The following is a 24,638-nucleotide window of genomic DNA, read 5'->3' on the forward strand; positions in this document are numbered from 1 at the left end:
GTGCTCTGCTGTATGTGATGTTCATGTCGAAAGGCTTTGTGATCAGATCGAGAGTAAGGATACAGTAGGTTGCATCAGTGACCCAAGCTGATCCAATCCAGCATCAAACCAACAGAGGCAGGGATGAAAATTACCCAGAAAGCAGAAATTTAAGTATAATTCTAAATTTGAAGGAGAAATACTACATTTATACTGATGCACAATACATACACAAAGATTAAATCATGATTGGTGTTGATTAAACATCATAATTCTAATGCAAATGCCAGTAAATCAACACTGACTCAACTGGCATCTTAAGTCATTTTAGTCGTTCAAACGTAACCCAAATATTCAATGACATAACTCAATGTTGACCAAAAACTCAAATCAATAGTGGTGCACATTCAATGCCTGAAATATAACAGATTTGTTTTTTTGTTGTTGTTGAAAGTACAATTTTCTCTGCTCACCTCGCCACAACTGTTGGACAGTTTTAGTTATCCTCTCTAAAAGTTGCTCCTCCGTGTAACTGTGATATAGGTGTGTGAAGTCGGGAACAGGACGTCTCCAGACCTGTCCAGGATCCTTCGTTTTCCTTGTGTTTATGTGGACTTGGAAATGTTTCCTCTCAAACACATTGATACTTGCACTCTCAGTTTGCCCAGTCCGTTGCACTTATGTCCCGTATGTAGGATATATGTATTTAAAAGTAATACAGACAATAATTCACAGGATTAAGTGCATATAAGAGATGGATAGATGGATGGATGGATGGATGGATGGATGGATGGATGGATGGATGGATGGATGGATGTTGCACATCTAGTGAACACAAATTCAAATGCACTATTCATACTAATGCATTCATCTTTGAAACCCACACTTATAGATCCTTCTGACCTTCTTCTCCGAGGGTTCATTTGCTTTTCGTTTGAAAGCTGCACAATAGTCCTTCTGCACATCTTGACCTTTTCATATGCAAGTCAGTGATGTCATCCGCAGTAGGTGCAGAAAGGAAGAAGCGATTCAGAACATTTTGTGTTCAGTTAATGAGCCGTTGATGTCAAGGACCATGCACGGGCTCTTTCTTGACCTTACTTTTACGACCTTTTCATAATCCACCCAACACTTCCTCTCACTTCCTCACACACAAGACGCCTCTGATGCATTTAGATGAATCAATAAACTGAAATCAGCCACTGAAGCTAAATTTCTTATACAAGAACTACTTATCGTCTGAGTATCTCATCATTTTGGGAATGAAAATCATTTTTGTCAGCTATAAGCCTCCAATCTTCATTGTAGTTGCAGTGATGATTTTGTCATTTTTCATCACAGAGCTGTAAAAAGTGGGAACACTGCTGCATCAGGGCCAGTAAGTGAAAGAGATGAGGGAAATAAACGATGGAAGGAATCACAGAGTTTTGATGCCCCCTTGTGTTAACAACTGGGAAAATGCATCTTTTTATCCCAACTATCCAGGGTCTGACTGGATTTTGTTCCCACAATGCAGATCCACTTTGACCGAGTGACACATTCAATCAAAAAGTAACAGAGACAATAATTCACATGTCCAAAGCAAAACAATAATTTATCCTCAATCCTGAAATATTGCTTCAGGTGTATAGAAAAATGTAATGATGCCAAACACTGATTATGTCCATCATTGATGCTATAAAGCAAATACAAAAGAATAAACAAGTGGGATGGATGCACATTGCAATCGGAACTTGTATATTTGAAGTGACAAGTGAAAAAAGGAATCTTCTCCCTATCGATGTCTCTCATGCAACTGTATATGTTTGCACAGCTCAGAAACTCCTATCCTTGTCACAGGTCTCGCTGCCTGACTTCAAACTAAATGATTTTTTTGGTTTATAACACAGCTGACAAAGCATACGTCCTGCTGCTGCTGTTTCTCCAGAAACACATGAGCTAACGGGCAGGTCAATATCCAACGGTCCACCTTCATCTCAGGGAGGGAGGGACGATCTCTGGAGGACAGTAATGTCTACTTACTGGTCTGAGAACAAGATAAGTAATAAGATAAGAGATAATAAGAAGACGGGGGGGGAGAAAAAACTAATCTGTTGTGTGTGAAATGATACAAGGCAACATTAAACACAAGACAAGTCCTCAGGTTCCACTTATAGTGCAGCCTTGACTCTCCTCTCCGGGTGGTTTCACAAGTGTTTGCGTCTTCATTAATACAATTTAAGCATTTCCACTTGAAGAAAGTTTGGATGGCAAAATATCCCGAGGACCCACAGGGAGTCGGGTCGGTTGGTGATTTATACTTAACTTGAATGAGCCAAAAACAGTCTCTAACCCTGAAGCCCCTACCCCCCACCAGTCGGATGTAATTAAACAAGCCTTTCAGATGAGAGGTTAAACAATGTCAAGATGCAATATAAATAAGAAGTCTTGCATCCTTTCCTTTCAATGTATCCAAAAATCTAGATGTAGCCTACTGCAAGCAAATTTAAATTAGTTTTGCATAACTTTTAGCTACCATCTGTTGGAGCTCATTTAATATGCCCAAAAGTCCTATGGAGCCAAATCAGTCTATGCTTGTAGAGAATCTTCAAGACAAGCTTAACATGATGATGACAGACCAGTGACGTAATCTGGATGTAAACACTGTAGATGGCTGCAGTTGAGGAATAGCGCCATTTGAATCAGTTTTGGCGTCATTTTCTTAAATTAAACAGCCAACGGCACTCAAATCATTCCTTTCCAGGGTTTTGCAGATAGGCTAATGCATGGCGTGGCGTTGACTAACTGCAGTTTGGTGCCAACACTTAGATCAGGAGGCCCTATGGTACGTTTTCAGACCCTACATCTACTGATCTATTAGTATTGATCTATCAGTCTACTTCTAAGATCAGAAAGCCATAACAAAGTCTAAGGTCATGTCAAATTTATTTATACAGCACATTAAAAAAAACAAAGTATTCCACAAATAAAAAAACAATATAAATAATGCAACATCAAGACAAACAGCAAAAACACAAGTAAAAAAAAAATAAAACGACAAGATGTCTAAGCTAAGCCCGAACTGAATGTCTGAGAGTTGAAATAAGTTTTGAGTAGAGAGTTAAATGCAGCAACAGTTTGAGCAGTTCTTATTTTTAGTGTTAAGTTGTTCCAGGAAATAGAGCCAGCTTCTGAGAAAGCACTGCTACCTCTATTTGTGAGTCTGGATCTGGGAACTTCAAGGACAATCTGACTGGATGGTCTAAGCGCCCTTAAAATCCATTTTAAAAAGGACAGGAAACCAGTGGAGTAATGCCAAAACTGAATTTACAGAATTTTACAGACCAGGTTCAATTAAATAAAGATTCAAATATAATCCAATCATTCTGTAATCAAAACCCATTTGTTTGTTATAATTCAACTCAGTACATCTATTTTTTAACAGCGGAAATTATATAATAAAAATTATTAAAAAAAAAAAAAACAACCAACAGACTGCACTGAATCTTAAATTCAGGAAAATGCATGCATCAATGAGTACTAATATTATTACAATACAAATACACAGAAGAAAAAAAATAATAACACATATTGATATCTATTTTATCATCAATCTATTTATTGTTCTTTTTTTTTTTTACTCAACACTTATTTTTAGACCCTAGAAAGCTGATTGCACTTTAAAACACGTATATTAAATGGTGAAACTCTGTTATGTGCAATTGTGTGTTTGTTTGTATGTCCTTAAGTTGCTGTCATGCCTTTTAAATTGCCCCTAGGGGATAAAGTGATTTGAATTGAATTGAATTGAATTGAACATAGCCTATTGAGTTTTGAATCAGAGTTTGATTGAAGCTTGTTTTTATATGTACCTCAGAAGCTGTATGTGTGACTCTGTTTACAGAAGCTATTTTTATTTCATTAAAAAGTTTCATAACCTCAGGCCTTTTTAATTTTAGTACAGACTGGCTACTTTGAGCTCACTTATGTTTTGGGAACTGAACACGGCCAGGGCAGCGTCGCTCTAAAGCCATGTTGTATGAGTGAGGGCAGAGGTTGCTGAACAAAGATAGCGGTCCTCTACGTGTCCCCCCAGGGTGCGTGTCACCCCCAAAGGTGTCAAGTAAGGAAGTACAAATACTTCGTTACCTTACTTAAGTAGAAATTTTGGTTATCTATACTTTACTGGAGTAATTATTTTTCAGACGACTTTTTACTTTTACTCCTTACATTTTCACGCAATTATCTGTACTTTTTACTCCTTACATTTTAAAAACAGCCTCGTTACTCTATTTCATTTCGGCCTTTAAAAAAAACGATCCAGTTAAATTGCTCCATCCGGATAGAGTGAATTTGGTTGTGGTTGTGGCACAGATGTTCTTGTCCGGTTTTGTTCTTACATCCGTTCCCTCAGATTCCTGCAACTAAACTTGGATGTACATTACAATAAAGGTTAGGATAAATGATAACATGCCTCTGAAGTTTGACTTTTTGCACCATTACAATACTTATAGGCAACTAGTCATCATATCTGCTGCTCTCTGAAACACACGTTAATGCTCAATAGTACACATAAATGGTTCTTTAATATATTTGCATTATACTAAGATGCATTCATTTTCAATGGCTTTTGTCCTTACTGGCTTTTTTCCCCCTTACATTACTTTTAGTAAGTAGTTTTGAAACCAGTACTTTTATACTTTTACTTGAGTAAAAACTTGAGTTGATACTTCAACTTCTACAGGAGTCTTTTTAAACTCTAGTATCTATACTTCTACCTGAGTAATGAATGTGAATACTTTTGACACCTCTGGTCCCCCCAGGGTGCGTGTCCCCCCAGGGTGCAGCCTCGCAGCGCATCTCCCAGCCACTGCGGCCACGGAGCGGCGGCGGCGGCAGCGCGCCTGCGCAGTGCATCCAGGGGCTCGGCGGACAGATCGGTGCTGAAGCGGGGCGGATGGCAGGAAAAAACAGCGGCGATGGACGTTACACCGCTGGATTCCCGTTAATGATGTCGTCAAACACGCGCTGGAACATCGCAGTTTCACCCCTGTCACTCTAGGGTGCTGACAGTGCCGACGTTAAAGGGTAAGACCCCGTTTATTCCGCCGCTAAGGCTCAACACGGGCAGGCTAGCCGAGGTTAGCTCCGTTAGCTGCTGCTGCCAGGCTGAGGCTGCAGCCTCCTCCTCCTCCTCCTCCTCCTCCTCCTCTTCTTCCTCTTCCTCCTCTCGCCGCCGCTGACAGCGGTTTTCGGGCTGAGGGCTAAAGCTAGCGGAACCAATGTGGATGATGTTTGATTTGTGCCAAAATGTCAGTGCAACGGACAGAGACCGCAGTACGATCTCCCCCCGGACTAGACCAGGAACTAGACCAGACCCCCTACTGGGACTAGCCTAGACCCCCTACTGGAACTAGACTAGACCCCTACTGGAACTAGACTAGACCCCCTACTGGAACTAGACCCCCTACTGGGACTAGACCAGACCCCCTACTGGGACTAGACCCCCTACTGGGACTAGACCAGACCCCCTACTGGGACTAGACTAGACCCCCTACTGGGACTAGACTAGACCCTACTGGGACTAGACTAGACCCCCTACTGGGACTAGACTAGACCCCCTACTGGGACTAGACTAGACCCCCTACTGGGACTAGACTAGACCCTACTGGGACTAGACTAGACCCTACTGGGACTAGACTAGACCCCCTACTGGGACTAGACTAGACCCCCTACTGGGACTAGACTAGACCCCCTACTGGGACTAGACTAGACCCCCTACTGGGACTAGACTAGACCCCCTACTGGGACTAGACCAGACCCCCTACTGGGACTAGACTAGACCCCCTACTGGGACTAGACCAGACCCCTACTGGAACTAGACTAGACCCCCTACTGGGACTAGACCCCCTACTGGGACTAGACCCCCTACTGGGACTAGACTAGACCCCCTACTGGAACTAGACCAGACCCCCTACTGGGACTAGACCAGGAACTAGACTAGACCCCCTACTGGGACTAGACCAGACCCCCTACTGGAACTAGACTAGACCCCCTACTGGGACTAGACCAGACCCCCTACTGGAACTAGACCAGACCCCCTACTGGGACTAGACCCCCTACTGGGACTAGACCAGACCCCCTACTGGAACTAGACCAGACCCCCTACTGGAACTAGACTAGACCCCCTACTGGGACTAGACTAGACCCCCTACTGGGACTAGACCAGACCCCTACTGGAACTAGACTAGACCCCCTACTGGGACTAGACCAGACCCCCTACTGGGACTAGACTAGACCCCCTACTGGAACTAGACTAGACCCCTACTGGAACTAGACTAGACCCCTACTGGGACTAGACTAGACCCCCTACTGGGACTAGACCAGACCCCCTACTGGGACTAGACCCCCTACTGGGACTAGACCAGACCCCCTACTGGAACTAGACCAGACCCCCTACTGGAACTAGACTAGACCCCCTACTGGGACCAGACCCCCTACTGGGACTAGACTAGACCCCCTACTGGGACTAGACTAGACCCCTACTGGAACTAGACTAGACCCCCTACTGGAACTAGACTAGACCCCTACTGGAACTAGACTAGACCCCTACTGGAACTAGACTAGACCCCCTACTGGAACTAGACTAGACCCCTACTGGAACTAGACCAGACCCCCTACTGGGACTAGACCCCCTACTGGGACTAGACCAGACCCCCTACTGGGACTAGACCCCCTACTGGGACTAGACCAGACCCCCTACTGGGACTAGACTAGACCCCCTACTGGGACTAGACTAGACCCCCTACTGGGACTAGACTAGACCCCCTACTGGGACTAAACCAGACCCCCTACTGGGACTAGACCAGACCCCCTACTGGGACTAGACCAGACCCCCTACTGGGACTAGACCAGACCCCCTACTGGGACTAGACTAGACCCCCTACTGGGACTAGACCCCCTACTGGGACTACACTAGACCCCCTACTGGGACTAGACTAGACCCCCTACTGGGACTAGACCAGACCCCCTACTGGGACTAGACCAGACCCCCTACTGGGACTAGACCAGACCCCCTACTGGGACTAGACCAGACCCCCTACTGGGACTAGACTAGACCCCCTACTGGGACTAGACCCCCTACTGGGACTAGACTAGACCCCCTACTGGGACTAGACTAGACCCCCTACTGGGACTAGACCAGACCCCCTACTGGAACTAGACCCCCTACTGGGACTAGACTAGACCCCTACTGGGACTAGACTAGACCCCCTACTGGGACTAGACCAGACCCCCTACTGGGACTAGACCCCCTACTGGGACTAGACTAGACCCCCTACTGGGACTAGACCCCCTACTGGGACTAGACCAGACCCCCTACTGGGACTAGACCAGACCCCCTACTGGGACTAGACTAGACCCCCTACTGGGACTAGACCAGACCCCCTACTGGGACTAGACCCCCTACTGGGACTAGACTAGACCCCCTACTGGGACTAGACCCCCTACTGGGACTAGACCAGACCCCCTACTGGAACTAGACTAGACCCCCTACTGGGACTAGACCAGACCCCCTACTGGGACTAGACTAGACCCCCTACTGGGACTAGACCAGACCCCCTACTGGGACTAGACCCCCTACTGGGACTAGACCCCCTACTGGGACTAGACCAGACCCCCTACTGGGACTAGACCCCCTACTGGGACTAGACCAGACCCCCTACTGGGACTAGACTAGACCCCCTACTGGAACTAGACTAGACCCCCTACTGGGACTAGACCAGACCCCCTACTGGGACTAGACCCCCTACTGGAACTAGACTAGACCCCCTACTGGGACTAGACCAGACCCCCTACTGGGACTAGACCCCCTACTGGGACTAGACCAGACCCCCTACTGGAACTAGACTAGACCCCCTACTGGGACTAGACCAGACCCCCTACTGGAACTAGACCAGACCCCTACTGGGACTAGACCAGGCCCCCTACTGGGACTAGACCCCCTACTGGGACTAGACCAGACCCCCTACTGGGACTAGACTAGACCCCCTACTGGGACTAGACTAGACCCCCTACTGGGACTAGACTAGACCCCCTACTGGGACTAGACTAGACCCCCTACTGGGACCAGACCCCCTACTGGGACTAGACCCCCTACTGGGACTAGACCAGACCCCCTACTGGGACTAGACTAGACCCCCTACTGGGACTAGACTAGACCCCCTACTGGAACTAGACTAGACCCTACTGGGACTAGACCCCCTACTGGGACTAGACCCCCTACTGGGACTAGACTAGACCCTACTGGGACTAGACTAGACCCTACTGGGACTAGACCAGACCCCCTACTGGGACTAGACTAGACCCTACTGGGACCAGACTAGACCCCCTACTGGGACTAGACCCCCTACTGGAACTAGACTAGACCCCCTACTGGAACTAGACTAGACCCCCTACTGGGACTAGACCAGACCCCCTACTGGGACTAGACCAGACCCCCTACTGGGACTAGACCAGACCCTACTGGGACTAGACTAGACCCCCTACTGGGACTAGACCCCCTACTGGGACTAGACCAGACCCCCTACTGGGACTAGACTAGACCCCCTACTGGGACTAGACTAGACCCCCTACTGGGACTAGACCAGACCCCCTACTGGGACTAGACCAGACCCTACTGGGACTAGACTAGACCCCCTACTGGGACTAGACCCCTACTGGGACTAGACTAGACCCCCTACTGGGACTAGACCCCTACTGGGACTAGACTAGACCCCCTACTGGGACTAGACCCCTACTGGGACTAGACTAGACCCCCTACTGGGACTAGACCCCTACTGGGACTAGACCAGACCCCTACTGGGACTAGACTAGACCCCCTACTGGGACTAGACCAGACCCCCTACTGGGACTAGACTAGACCCCCTACTGGGACTAGACCAGACCCCTACTGGGACTAGACTAGACCCCCTACTGGGACTAGACCAGACCCCCTACTGGGACTAGACCAGACCCCCTACTGGGACTAGACTAGACCCCCTACTGGGACTAGACCAGACCCCCTACTGGGACTAGACCAGACCCCCTACTGGGACTAGACTAGACCCCCTACTGGGACTAGACCAGACCCCCTACTGGGACTAGACCCCCTACTGGGACTAGACCCCCTACTGGGACTAGACCAGACCCCCTACTGGGACTAGACCAGACTTGGGATGTTAAAAATTAATTGATTTTCGATTAATTGCCGTTATGAAATTACCCGATTAAAATTAACGATTACAATTAATCTATTTATTTATTTATTTTTTTCGTTTAATTTCACCAGCTGGTATTACGCCCGGACCACATTTAATGCGACACAACACGCTGCCGCCGCGGCGCGCACATAAAGTTAGAAGAAAGAGACGGCGGGTATGTTTGGTTTTAGTAACATCATGCTCAGGCAATGAGTCTGCAATGGCCCAGACGGGAGACACATGTAGCTCAGTGCTTAACTTTTATTTTTAATCCACTCTATATTCCTCTGGTTGTTCTCCGATATGCTCCCCTAAAGCCTGAATTATGGTTCCGCCTTAAATCGACGCAGAGCCTACGCCGTAGGCTCTGCGTTGTTGTAACGCGGAACCATAAATCAGCCTTCACCCGGTACATACATAGGTTTCTCTAAACATCTGTCCCCGCTACAGTTTTAACTAAAAGAAAATGTGCTCCAATACAGCAGGTCTCATAATTTTATTTTGAACACTGCCAAAACTCTAACTTAGAACGTAACTAGAACTTAAAATTTGCTTGACACAAATGACACTATTTTGGCTGCTGCTACTACTAATAGCCTTGAAGTGCACTTTATATTATATTCCTTGTGGTACAAAAATGTCTTTTTGTTACTTTTGTATCAAATAAATATTTGATTAAGGAATACATTAAAATGTCCTTTGTATTTTATATAAGCAAAAAAAATTATGTTTGTATCTCAGATGGGGGAAAAACGCCGCTTATCAACTAATCGATGATCGATCGATAAGGTTATCAACTATCAATTAATGAAATAATCGATAATTTGCATCCCTAGACTGGGACTAGACTAGACCCCCCTACTGGGACTAGACTAGACCCCCTACTGGGACTAGACTAGACCCCCCTACTGGGACCAGACTAGACCCCCTACTGGGACCAGACCTCCTACAGGGACTAGACTAGACTCCCCTACTTGGACTAGACCTCCTACTGGGACTAGACTAGACTCCCCTACTTGGACTAGACCAGACCCCCCACAGGGACCAGACCCCCCTCCCTGGTCCTGGACCTGCAGGGCTCAGAGCTGCTACAGACACCAAGCACGACACCCAGACGAGCCGCTAGCCAGCAGGGCTGGTAGAGGGTGAGAGCGAGGTCCGGTGGGCTTGTATGCGTGTCATGGCAACATAGATGTACAGGCCTTGCGGGCAGATGCAACAGATTCATCCGTAAACTACCCTGCTCTGACCCTTTGAAACATGTACCTCTATCTAGCACTCTAGTTCCTCTAATGTCATGCACAGAAGAAGGAACACCCACGCTGCAGTTTATCATGGGCGTGTTGAGTCACAGGAACACGGGTTATGTTGCAACTCCATCCTGGGAGACTAGAAATGAAACTCGTGAACTTGTACTCTTCAGTTCCTTCATATGTGTGCATATACGTGTATATATATGTATTAAAGGGTAAATTTAGCATATAGTTGAATGTGTGAAATGCCTTTAAAGTGAAAACTATCATAACAATTGCCTGTTGCGTTGTTGTAAGCCATCTAAAACAGATTTTTCACAGACCCCTATCATGAGACAGTTGTTCAGTTTCGGCATCCCCCCCAAAAAATCATCATTCATCATGCTACATTTCCTGTACATTGTAATTGGGTTGTATTAAGCTAACAATGATTTTTAAAGCGGCCCTCCCTGTGAAGTGGAGGTGCAGATTTGATTCCACTATCTGTCTCAGCTAGTGGCGCCAGCTGCTAAGAATATGGTTACAAGGATATGACTGAATAGGGAGCTGTTGTACAATTTCTAGAGCTGGGTATCATCACTGACCTCCCGATACGATACGATTCCGATACACTAGGTCCCAGACGATACGATTTCCGATACGATACGATTCGATATCGATATTCTGGTTACAATAAGGGAATAACATGATCCTTCCAAGCGCCACGTCCGGCCAGAGAAACCCCACCCTGCCTGGTGAAAAGAAGCAGCCTGCTCACTCCTCAAGTAAGGAGGAGACTTGAGCTCATTGCAGGGCCCCCCGGGGTTGGTAGATGGAGCAATGCCCAGGACTGACTCAGGTAGGAGCACTGGGTGATAAAATGGGGGAAAAAATCGGGATTTAAAAAAAAAAAAAAAAAAATTTTTTTTTTTTTTAAATCGATACTTGGATTTATGTATCGATAATCGTTCCTACACATGCATATCGATAAAATATCGATATATCGATATTTTTAACCCACCCCTAACAATTTCTATGTGGTGTTTTAGTCAAAGTATGTATTAGACATTTTAAGATGACAACAGGAAATTGTGTCACCGTTTGACGTCTGTAATAACTAAAAAACAAATTTGAGTTAACACTTTTTTTAGGGTTGTCTTCCTGAAAACAAGTTGTTTAGTGAGCCATTCAGATTTGCAGGGTTCTGTGACATCAAAGACCCTGATCAGAGTGGAATTACCCACCTCCCCGACATCAGCGGTGCGTCCGAAATGCCATACTAAACAGTATATACTAAAAAGTATACTTAAGTTCGGCACACTTTCGAGTAAATATCAGTAGTATGCATTAATTCGGACGTACCATTAAGGGCGCACACGTCACTTCCTGTCGTTGGGAGGAAGTGACGTGTCACAGCAGCAGTAGCAGCACCGCTCCGCTATTTCCCATTTATCCTGCCCGAAACAAGATGACATTATATAATATTATTATTACCGAATATTATAATATTAATATTATATAATAATATTATTATACTTAATATTATATTTATTACATATACGTATCACTTAGCAACCAAACACCGCTGCATTGCATTGTGGGAAGTTTCTGCTCGGCTAGTGTCCATCAATCATCACTAATACATTCTCTGGAATGAGTATGGATAGCGATAGTGAGTACGTTCTAATGTTTCGGACGCACTAAAAAATCACGCATACTTATTTTGCATACTCATTAGGGTGGAAGTATGCAATTTCGGACGCAGCCCAAGTAATTTATTGTATAATTTATTGAAGTGGGTAGCACAAATATGTAACACTGATCTCAAAAGAGGCACACCCTGTGGAGGAGGGGCGTCAAGTTGACTCAAGTGGCTGACCCCCCCCACAACCAGCTGCTATGAACAAGCTGTACAGGCGTGGCTTAAGCTTGAGTTATGGTTCTGCGTCAAAACGAAACCGTGCCTACGGCGTGTGGTACGCGTCGATGCTGACCACACGGCGTCACTGACGTCGTCACTGGCGTCGTCACTGACGTGTACCTCCCGAAAATTGTAACTACGCGTCAAGGCGACGCAGACCACACGCAGACGGAGAGGGCTGTGATTGGTTCACTTGGTAGCAACGAATTTCCGGTTTCCGGTTTGAAGCAGTCGTGAACTTTCAGCGCTTTTTTCTTCGTGTATGTGTGATTTTTTTTTTTGTTTTGTTTTTTTGCACAATAGTTGTCCTTATCTCTTTGATTCACTATGACCGGAAAAAGTTGGATAAACCATTCAGGAAAAGATCGCGAATTAGCGGTCACGGGGGGGTACTGCACCGCGGAGAAATGGAGTGACGGAGAAGTCCGAAGGGTTCCCGACGGCGTCACGGTGACGGCGTGTGCTCTGCGTTGGTTTGACGCAGAACCATAATTCAGCCTTTAAAGGGGACCTATTATGGCATCTAATACCTATTTTAAACAGGCCTTGAATGTCTTAAAAACAAGCCTTTGATTGATTTTGGCTAAATAAATTAGAAATTCAGCCTCTGAGCCATGTCTTTATCTTCCCATTCTCTAACCGCATTATCTATGAGGGATTCTGAGTGGGCGGGGCTATGATAATGAGGCACTGTGCTGATTGGCTGCCTGAATGACGCGATAAACCGCTATGAAAAAATGGTGGAAGCTCCGGCCGGCGGAGTTAGTTGTGGGCGTGGTTTCACGCATCGGAGGCCAACCTATGTAAATAGTGCCCGTTGTTACGTAACGACGGGAGCAGAATCTGAACAGCTCGTAGAAGCCACATCACACTGGACGGCTCATCCGGGCGGCTGTACACACACTGCAGAATTTGGTTGCTTTCCTCCTTCTCTGAGTTGGCAGGCTGAGGGGAGACCACTTTATATGTTAAAGCAAGAAAAAACTTGTTTTTGATAATAGGTCCCCTTTAAACGGGAGCTTTTGTACTGTATCTGTCGTAGACATTTCATGACATTTCATTAAGACCTAAGTGAGGAATTTTTTTTTCAAGTTTTAAAATGAAGGTCATGATATGTCTTCTTATAGTTTGAGCTCCCAGAGATATTGGGATTTGTTATTCCATAACATAATTTATTTGTCAAAAACATCTTCTAATTTTAGTTTAGGAAATATTCCTTATTGATCAGGCAAAATCATTTTGAATAACTGACAAATAATCCGATATTACACTCAAATATGGCCTTTGTGTGGCCGTCATTACCCAAATAAAGCAAATATTCTTAATGAATTATAAGTTTATTCAAAGTTGCTTATCTGATCAGCTGGAATCCAGACGTAACACAGACAAGCATCAGAAAGATGCAACCTTCCTGCTCTATTTGCTACTTATGATTAATATTTGAACCACTACTCTTCATGTACAATTCTCATCTTGTTTGAATAACCATGTTACTGAAGTTGCTTTGTGGCTGTCTTTCTCGTGGGAAAAGGTATCAGAAAATCTCACAAGTGCCACGCAAAGGCCTTATCTTTGCACGAGGCGATGCTAAATTATTTTTCACAGACTCATGAAATACAGGGAAAACTTTTGTTATCAGCCGTTTTAACAGACCCTGAGCGGATGTCGATGCTTCTGACTAAGGAGCTGGTTTTCCCAGTAGGGTCGTATTTCAACGGCATGTTTGGGTCATTTCGGGCAGGACAGTAGATATATGTAAACTTTCAGCTGTCTACTGACTATTGTGGTTAACAAAAGTAAAAATCTAGTGTCAATAGGTGGGAAAAAATACAACATTTTCATGATTTAGTGATTAATTTAGAGATTATCTGAACCTTCTACTTTCTTGTCTTTGATTTGTGAATCTAAATCTGAACAGAATGGTGATAGTTGTGAACTCGATGAGTCCTCAGTGTTGGGGTCAACACACGAACACTTCTAAGCTGCTGTTTTGTGTAAGCATGTTGTTAGAACAGTAATTCCCGCATTTAAACTTGTTGCATGAGGGCATCAGTGGAGGCTCTCCTGCCTCAAGGCTTCCTTAGAGGACTAAATTAAACATACATTTTGCTGCTTTGGATAAATCTTTAGAGCTTAGCTAAAGACTCGGCAAAAGATGATTATGCTAAAGTAGATGTAATAGTGGTAACCAGATTCACCAAGGTGTATTGTTCTTAGTTTCTGTAGTACGTCCCCCTTTTCACAGGTAAATCAGTGTTCAGCCCCTTTGACATTGGCATTTACACGCCGATCTCTCGCGTCACCTGTCCTTTTTGCACTGACCGATGCGCGGTGGCGTGTCGAGCTGCCCAGTGAATAACTCTCATACGAGGGTAGTCTTAACCGTGGGTCAGGTCTAATGTAAACAGAACTAATGCGGGGAAGCGGGTCGTGGGAGGGGTTTGTTGATCATGTAACCTGAGTACAACCCACCAGGGGAGGTTGTTTTTTTTTAATTTATTGATATTTTATAAAATAAGGAAACAGATTAATGAGAGTAACAACAGCAGCAGCATGTCACAGGTAGAATCTATATTTGCAATATGAGTGACTGGGGAGATGAGAAGATCAGCAATCTACTCAGCCTCAGAGACGGGGACGCCGGTGTATGTCCGGAACCACGAAGGAAGGTCCATTGTTTGAACAAGTGGACACAAAAATGACAAACCAGGGGTTTGCAAGAAGCAGAACCCAGCCAAAACACCCTTATCTCAATGTTCATCCATCCTCGTTTGGAAAACTACAGCTGTCTGATGGCGTATTTCATCTTGATGATGTAGGAATAATACGCCATTCTACACGCCGACACAATTTACGTCATGTTACGTGGATACCGCCTCCCGACTCGCCTTCCCTCTGCTCTACTCGCCTTCAGGCGTAGTGGCAAATACTACGCCTTCCATTTATATCACCCAATGCGCATTCATCATCTGGTGATAATAGCGGGATCCAGTCTAAAACCGCCTTTAGTTAGCATGTAATCAGAAGAAGAAGAATCTGAGGTTTTTAGAGACAGTGTGGTACAACTCCGTTAATAATCACAGATTCTGTCAAAAATAGAGTATTTACATCTATACACCATTTGAAACCTAATTTTCATAAACTGAATCCCAATTATTATTGCTCTACATTGTATAATACTATAATCAAACTACAGGTATTTAAAAAAGAGTGTTAAAAAAAATGAATAAAAAATAGAATACAACATTGCCATTGGATTGGTTCTCAATACCTGTCGATACCCAAAAGTATCAGTATCAATGTTGGAGAGGGAAGAAATGGTATTAGACCTTGTTTAGTACTAGAGTGCCCACATGGATAGTCTTGAGTCATAATAATAATAATAATAATAATAATAATAATAATAATAAAAAGGTAAGGTTGATGAGGCATACAACTGAAATTTTACTTTCAGTATGAGATCCCATGAGATCTGATTATGAATTTATGGTATTATACTTCGACGTAACTACAATCATATTTATGGTGGTTTGCAGCGAAGTGTGCCAATGATAGATAATCAGTTGTCCTAATAAAGATGAAGCAAGAAGACCCTGGTAGGCTGTGTGGCTATAAGATAAAATCAAGTGAACACAAACGCAAAATAAACAAAACATGAATCTTGTCTGCTGGCAATTTATCAGTTTTATGTGTAAACATACAAACGTCTCCCAGGAACTACGAAGCCAAGAAAGTCCCTTTTCCTGGATTCACTGTTTTTCTACTAAAGGAGGTGGGGAGATCATTTCTTTAAAGTAGTACTTTTAAAGGTCTCCACTTTCGGAGGAGGACTCTCAGGAGCTTGGCCATGTTGGGAGAAGGAACTTTGATCCAAAAATGATCTGACGCTCACATAATGTGTTCTCCCAATGGGGCTTTATGGCTGTATCCGTGGACTCTGGCTCATCACTGCTCCTCAAAAACAGACCTGCTGCTGGTGTGATGTTTTGTCTTTTCACATCATCATTCTAGTTGACCTCATCTTGGTAGGACTTTAAACCTCAGTGAAAATGCCACGTTAGGTCCACAAGACTATAAGCGGCAGGCACTTTCACCAGTTGTTTCCAACAGTTTTAAACTATATTTCAGCGGGGTCTGGGCTAGAGCCGCAGCTAACGACTATGCTGATAGTCGATTGAATCTCATAATTATGAAATGGCTCGTATTTAGCTCTCAACTTTTAAATTTTGCACAAGGTTGTTTAAATGATGCACTAATTAAAAATGAAAAATGTGAAAGATGGACGCTTCATCCAAAAATACATCTTTTATTGAACTTTACTGCCTGTCGCCGGGGTGATGCATTGTTTGTTGCTTACCTGGCACAGTACTCTACGGCAGCAAGTGCAACTCTCAGCAAAGATAAGAAGGAAGGAGATGCCTCACTCAATTTTAGTTTTTGCAGACAATAGTCGACAATTAAATTTGTTGGCGACTATTTTTATTATTGATTTCTGTCGACAATGTCTTTGCACCCCGAGTGTGGATGATTTCCAGTTCGGTTGTCCAAGGACTTCATCTGCACTTTCCAGATGATGTGGTTGTGAAGGTAGACGTCCAGCTGTCACCGAGGTGGTTTGCAACAGACTGTGAAGCAGCTGGGATGATAATTAGCACCTCTTAGTCTGAGTCCTTGGTCCTCAGTAGCAAAAGGCTCGATTACCCGCTCTGGGTTGAGGATGAGTTCTTGTGTCATCTGAATGGGTTCAAGTATCTTAGAGACTTGTTTTTTTATTTGTGTTTGCAGGGGTGGAATGAAGCAGGTTATTGACAGTCATGACATGAGTGGCAGTTAGAGGCAGAAAAAATGAGATTGCAAATACGAGTGAAGAAAATAAGCTTTCTCTGATTGGTAGCTGGGCTCACCCTTCGCGCAGGGGTGAGCAGCTCACTCATATGAAAAGGTGCTCAAAGTAGAATTACTGCTATTCCACATTCAACAGGGCCAGCTTAAGTGGTTTGGGCATCTACTCGTGATGCCTGCCAGATACCTACTATGGGAGGTGTTTAGGACATATTGAGGTCTCCGGGCAGATTTAGGGCTCAAATAGAAAGATTATATTTGTAGGCTGGCATGCAAATACCTTAGAGTCCATCTGAAAGAGATGATGGGAGAGGGAGGTCTGAGAATCTCGGTTGTTGCTCCCGTAGAGCAGCTAATGTTGTCTATTTTGGAGCTGTGGGTTAAACTTGTTTTAAAGTGCATGTGCTGTTTTGATAATGGATTTATCCAAGACTACGTTCTGTTTCACTGTTACTCAAGTCTGCATGTTATTTAGTGATTAAATTGATTTTGTGGTGTTTCAGTTTGTAAAACAGATTTTTTTTGTCCTTGTGTTTTCCAGATGCTGTACATTCAACGCTCCCTCATACTTTTACTCCCCAGTTCATAAATGATCCTTTTACTGAGATCTGAGGAAGCCTAGGAGGTGACGGTGAGAGAGACCGACGGACATCTTGAAATAAGGAAATAGGGGCGGACAGTAATCACATCCCACCTCAGCTCCCGTGTCCCTTTCTGTGCCAGTGGGTCAGGGATGGTGACAGCAGTAACCTCTCTTCTCGGTGGTGAAAAGAGCCTCTTCGCCTTGTCCTGCAGCTCCAGCAAGCCAAACAGACACTCAAACAGTCCAACAGTCACTCACTTTTTCAACCAGCTTGCTATCATCCAGCAACCTATTACCTCACGCCATGACTGCTCTGTCTGACTGGTGCTTAGGAACTCGCTAATTCATGGTAAGTTTGCAACTGTCTAGTATTACTGTTATGAGAGAGATCCTGAGGAGGCGTTCAGTTTCAGAGTTTATTGTTGGAATATGAGTTCAATAATTCCAATGACGATATTAAAGAACTTGGATGAAGATGGTGGTAAATGAGTTTAGAGCGCCAACATTTCCACTTCTGGGGTGAAGTTGCAGTTCCTTGGCCGACCACAAGGGGCTGGCTCCAAAAGCGAATCAATCTCCACTAACTGCCATGTTAAAAAATCCAACTTTGCAGCAGAAGTAAACATAAACTAAGCACAAAAAGTAAGGACATTTGGGTTTGGTAGATTATTTTTGTTGTAACAATGCTTCTTGGCAATAAATCTTATACCGTTGGAAAGCCTGTTTCATTTGTAAGGAACATGCATTTGGGGGATGAGCAGCAAAGCCGAGTATGAAGGTTTTGCCCATGAAAAATTTGCCAAATCTTGTCTGCCTATGTCAAACGACAACCCAATAACCGTTTCTTCACCCTGTCAGGACTTGTAGAATGTCTTCTACATATTTGCAGTCAAGGTTTTCAGGACGACATGGTCGACATTTCTCTGCCCAGACAATCTGGAAAATCCCCAGTCTCATAGGCAGTCTCAGAGGGCAGGCTTAACTGCCCTTCACTTTCAGGCCTGTTTGCGCTGGTGGTGGCAACACGTGCACTGGAACCTGAACATGGGGAGGAATATAATGTTCAGCGATTACCGGTAGTTCATATTCTGCCTACGGCAGTTGGATCATATGGTCAAATTGTGGAGAACACACGAAGAACTCTATAATGATTGCTGCACTGATAGTGCAACATCTTTTTAGCGGAGGCAGTGTGATGGTTTCAGGCGGCATCTCCATCACTGGAGAAACGGGCTCTTCATTGGAGACAATCTCAATGCAGAGATATCAAGATAAGATTCTGCAGCCAGGGGCAATCCCACATCTCCAGTCTGGGGCTGAACTCTATCTTCCAAGATGACAACGCTCACCCCCACAGAGCAGGGTTTATCAGAGACTACCACCAGAGTTTGGGAGTGGCCTGTCAGTAGTCCTGACCTCAACCCCACTGGACACTTGTGGGATTCATGTCAGAGTGACCAACACAACCTCGTTGGCTGACTTGCAACATGCTGGTTGAAGAATGGGATGCCGTCCCACAGCAGTGTGTGACCAGGCAGGTGACCAGCATGAGGAGCTGCCAGGCTGGTATGGCTGTGTATCGTTCCTCCACTTGTACTGAGGCTCCCGTTTGTTGAATGGATACATTTGTTAAATTGCTGATATGTATTGTTTCTTCAAACTTCAATCATCCAGTCCACCAAACAAGAGTCAAAGTTGATTGGCTTTTGCAGAGAAGATTTGGCAGATTTTCCATGGGCGCAACCGACAAACTCAGCTCTGCTGCTCATCCCACAAATGCTTGGTCCTTATAAATGTGTCCCCATTTAAAAGGGAAATAAACAGGCTTTCATCTGGTATAAGATTTAGTTCCTGGAAGCATCGCTACAACAAATAAATAATCTACCAAACCCATTTTTCTTTACTTTTTCTGCTAAGTTTATTTACAGCCTGGTTGAAGAACTGTTTTAGTCTGCACAGATAGATTTCGTTTGAAATGGGAGGTCCTGGCTGCGAACACTAGGGCTGCAACTAACAATCATTTAATGGGTGATTAATCTATGGAAACGACTAATTGGATTATGAGATCTATCTATCTATGGATAGTTTTGCTGTGGTGACCTCTGAAGAGCTGAAAAGAAAAGAGTGGAAGATAGATAAATAGAGCTTAGCATGTATATATGAGCATGTATATATGAGTCTTTAAGACCAGGAGAGTGGACCATATAACTCAGACTGAGCCAGGATTTTAAAAATCCTACTGTTGGTTTATAAATCTCTGAATGGTATTGGGCCAAAATACACCTCCGATCTCCTGGTCCATTATGAACCAACCAGAACCCTCAGGTTAGAAGTTAGAACCAGCGTTCAGCTTTTATACTCCCCACCTGTGGAACAAACTCCCAGAATGCATCAGGGCTGCAGAAAATAATTTGCTTTAAGTTAAGGTTGACATCTTTTTATTTACTGCTGCATTTCAGGCAACCCGTCAGTCTGAGGTCTTGAGCACTGTGGAACAGATTTTCATTGACGATCTCTTTATACTTTGCTCCATTCAGCTTTCCTTCCACCATAACCAGCTTCCTGGTCCCTGCGGCAGCAAACACACCTCCACAGCATGGCATTCCCACCATATGTTTCAGTGTTGGGACGGTGTTGGGCAGAGAGCGAGCTGTGCCTAGTCTCCTTCAGACATAACATTTAGATTTGAGGCCTCATCATTTCCAACTTGGGTTCATCAGACCAAAGAGTCTTGTTTCTCACAGTCTGAGAGTCCTTCAGGTGCTTTTTGGCAATATCCAAGTGGGCTTTTATGTGTTTTACACTGAGGAGGGGATTTTTCTCTAGCCACTCTGCCTGAATCCTATATCAGTGGAGGGCTGCAGTGATGGTCGTCCATCTGGAACTGTCTGCCATTTCCAGACTGGATCTCCGGAGCTCAGGCAAAGTCAACATCAGGTTCTTAATCACCTTCCTCACTAAGGTCCTCCTCCCCCAACTGCTCAGAGTCACTGGGCGTCCAGCTCTTGATACGGACCTGGTTGTGCCAAAAAAAATGGCTCCTTTGAGAATTATGGAGGCTGCTGTGCTCTTCTGCAGCAGATTTGTTTTTGTGGCCTTCCCCAGTGAAGTGTTTTATGAGAGAAGTTTGTGCCTGTCCAAGTCACTTCCAATCAGGTTAATTTACCACCGCTGGACTCCATTCAAGGTGTGGAACCACCTCAGCAATGACCGAGCGAAGTGGGAAGGACCTGAGTGGAATTTCAAGTGTTGCTGCAAATCAGCTAAATACTTAAACCGGTGTGATATTCCAGTTTTTCCATCTTAATACATGTGCACAAATTTCTAAAATTTTGTTTTCACTTTGTCATAATGGGAACCGAGTGTAGATTAATGTAAAAAAAAAAAAAAACACTGGTAGCATCTTGCCGCAACAGGAAAGAGGTGAAGGGTGTTTAAATACTGCACCTCAATTTTCAAAGTAACAAATGGCTATTTTTACATTTGTGCTGCCTTATGAAAGTTGAAATTCTTTATACTTAAAATAATCTAAACCTTAACCTTTCTGCACCCGAGCTGTTTGTATCCCAATTAGTTTGATTAATGCTTTCCTATTTGATAGTTATTAATGGGAACGATTGTTCCTCAAATATTGTGCGTGAAGGTTGAATCCTACTCCTGTAGTTTAAAAAAAACAGATCATAGTTTCTTTGTTTTTCCAAAGTCTTCAGAAGCATCTCCCATGTCTGTTGGTAACTGGCTACGTAGGTGATTCATCTGATTATAAATATCACTGCAATTTCATCCCAAAAGGACTATTTTTTATTAATTATATCTAATTAATAACAGAACTCAAATCTGAAAAATCCCCACGTGGTTGATGGAAACTAGTTTTGTTAAATGGCCACTTAGTCGGGAAAAAAAAGAGCAATTCATGTATGTGCAAGTTACTGAAATAAAGGAGTGACTTGAGGTCAGAAGAAGTGGCTGAGGTATCCTGAAGTTGCCACAGACATGCCTCTTCTTGTGTCTCTCTTGAAGTTAGAGGGAGAGAGATAAAGATAAGAAGATAAGCATGGATACTGTTAAGGGAATCAAGGGATATTCCCTACTTACAGTAGACTGGCTTTCCTGCAAGCTTAGCCCACACACATCCACCATGAAGCTCATTGAGCTGTGCTCTAGATCTTCTGCGCACCTGTCCACACTATTTGAGACAGTGTTTCCATTTTGTCTTATATTTACCTGCTTTACCTGCATTTACATGTTTTAAATCGCCCCTTCTACACGGCTTTGAAAATGTTTCAGGTTCCCATGGGAATGAGTGAGTCAACCTGGCTGAAAAGTTAAATGAAGCTGAACAGACTTATAATAATATTATTGAGATAGTTTGGCTTTTTTGTGCCACCGGAGCTGAATTCTACTTTCAGTGTTTCAATCCCAAATAATTTTCCATGAGTGGTTAGATACGGTGTGATACAACATCCTTTTGATTATTCTTTTATTATTTACAGACTAAGTCATGTGACCTTGTGAATTAGATAAATAAACATTTTAAAAAGAGCAAAAACAAGCTGATGCAGGGTGAAGACTTTCTCATCTGCCAGAAGAAGCAAGATTTTTATCAAGTTGGCAAGAAAGTTTTGCACAGTCAAGTTGTTCCTCAGACATTTAACCCACAAATTGTGCATGCAGAGAGCTTGCAAACTGTATTTTTTTGTTTCTTTTTTAAATATTATACTAGAGTCAATGTTTATCAAGTGTGCAAGCCCAGAGGATGCGTAATAGACTCATTTCACCATATTTGTATTTCCGCACAGCAATTGCACATTCTCCTCTCCTGGTTTAGAACAAAGCCGAACCCTCTCCGTCATTTGCATCTAGCAGGCTGTTTTCCATCAGTAGTGCCCGCTCGCTGAATAGCTGACAGCCGCTCCGCTCTGCTCTGCATACAACCGCATTTGCATATCAGGCAGCCCACTTCAGCCTTACCTGCGTTGCATCACCGTCACCGGGAACCATGCATGTGCATGCACAGCAGAGGGAATGACTCTTATGAAAGTGCTGAGACGCAGTTGTTTTTGTTTGGATGGTTTTAAGTGCTGAATGAGAAACTCAATTATGACTTTACAGGTAAGAGTCTTGTTTCACCAGTTGTGCAACAGTTGATTACTGCGTTTTCCAGCTGCACTCCTATGATAACACTCGATTGCCATTTTCTGAGATGGCTGTTGCAGTTCAGACCGACCGTGGAAAGAGAAGCCTACTTTAAAGGAGGATGTACATCTGTGACTTACTTTCAGGCATTAGAGGGACGTCTTAGAGTAGACTATTTATTTTGAGTGGGTTTAAAAGTACTGTATTTGTCTGAGAAGGGCATTTTATTTTAATGTATTTATTTTTTTAATGGACTCCCCTACCTGCAAGGAGCAGCACAACCTGGATTTTGATGAGTACAGATTAGGAGCATATTTGATCATAATTTTTATATTAAAGACATGTTATAAATGCAGTATTGAATGTAATAAAAAGGGTGAGAGCTGTATTTCCTATTGCTTCAGCCCTGTGCATGTTTTTTTAACAGGAGTTTTTTTCGTAGTAATCTTTTCTTAAGTGTTTCTTTCATTTTGGCGATTTCAAAGAAAAGTGAAGCTTGGCCTGTAAAGGAAACCTCAGAGCTCATATATTATGTTCATTCTATTAGTAAGTAATTAATTGTTTGGCGCTGAAGAAATTTGTGCGTTATTTTCCTACAGATACATTATTCAGAGGTTTTGTTTTTTAAATAAAATATCATTAAGCAGTTTGATGGCTGAATTTAAGACTATAAAAAGCTGAGCTGTGGTGATGCCTGTACACCGGCTCAGGCCGTCTGCTCTGGCAACATGTCACAACATGTCGCAGACATTTACCCTCCGCATGGTTCGTTCCAGGGACATCCTCTGAATCATAAAATGGTTGTATTTAAAAGGTATAATCATGCCCTTTTCTACTTTGCCAACTTCTACACAGCAGCGGAGCTGGCTGCTGCTCTAAAACCCCACCACTGCCACTTCACCCTTGATAGTAAAGGATGTCACTCCCAATATCTCACTGTAGGTGTAATCTGAAGTGATAAAGATGGAGCCTCGGCGCCAAAGTATCACTGTTTGATTGTAGTAACAAGAGGATTCATGATTGTGTGAGTTGACCGACTGAACTCTCGCTAAACCGCTGTACATGAACCAGATGCAGGGCAGGAGTTTTAGTCCTTGTAGAGTCCTGTAGGAAGTAAAGCAGCAGCGTTCTCGGGGCAGGACTGATGCATCTGCATCTTGTTTCTTAGGATTTGACTTTGATTTCCAGAGGGTAGCACCAATGGATTCAAAAGAAACTACCTCTGGAAACAAATCATATGCAAGAGCATCAATCCGGCCACTATCTCCAATAAAGATCCCGGTGGGGTTCCAGACGCATCTCTTAAGAGATGGTACACTATAAAAAAGACCATCTTTTCTGTCCCACTATGGTGAGACCACTGTTTAAAAAAGGATCAACTGACAGCTAAAAAAAGAAGGTATAAAATATCATTTTTCGGGGGGGGCTTAATTCATGATTTTGACTGTTTTCATCCTAGGCTTGAGGGTATGTTCGCTCATGATAGTGTTATGATTCCAGTTTTTGTTTTTGCGAATGTTTCTTGTCGACAGTCAGGATTTTTTAGGATCAGCAGTTAACAGAATAAAAATGCCCCGATCACAGCGCATACCCTCCATGGTCCGTGTTGTTTCTGGAGAAGCTGTGTTTCTAGGAGCTGATGGAAACTTTGATGGCGGCTGCCCTTAACATCATATTGCATCATGTTGCATTTGTCGGTTTGACAAGGAATTAGGCAGAATTACTGT

At 43.8% G+C, this 24,638-nt stretch overlaps 1 protein-coding gene across 1 annotated transcript in view; it reads left to right on the forward strand.

The window, feature by feature from the left end:
- Positions 1–4,880: 4,880 nt before the first annotated feature.
- Positions 4,881–24,638, forward strand: part of rgs17 (regulator of G protein signaling 17) — a 32,676-nt gene continuing 12,918 nt past the window's right edge. The window contains exons 1-2 of the mRNA XM_061744595.1: positions 4,881–5,046; positions 17,734–18,124. Coding sequence (XP_061600579.1) covers positions 18,122–18,124 — 3 coding nt within the window. The 5' untranslated portion in view covers positions 4,881–5,046; positions 17,734–18,121. The remainder of the gene's footprint in view (positions 5,047–17,733; positions 18,125–24,638) is intronic.

This window comes from Cololabis saira, chromosome 17, assembly GCF_033807715.1.
Source record: "Cololabis saira isolate AMF1-May2022 chromosome 17, fColSai1.1, whole genome shotgun sequence".
NCBI lineage: Eukaryota > Metazoa > Chordata > Actinopteri > Beloniformes > Belonidae > Cololabis > Cololabis saira.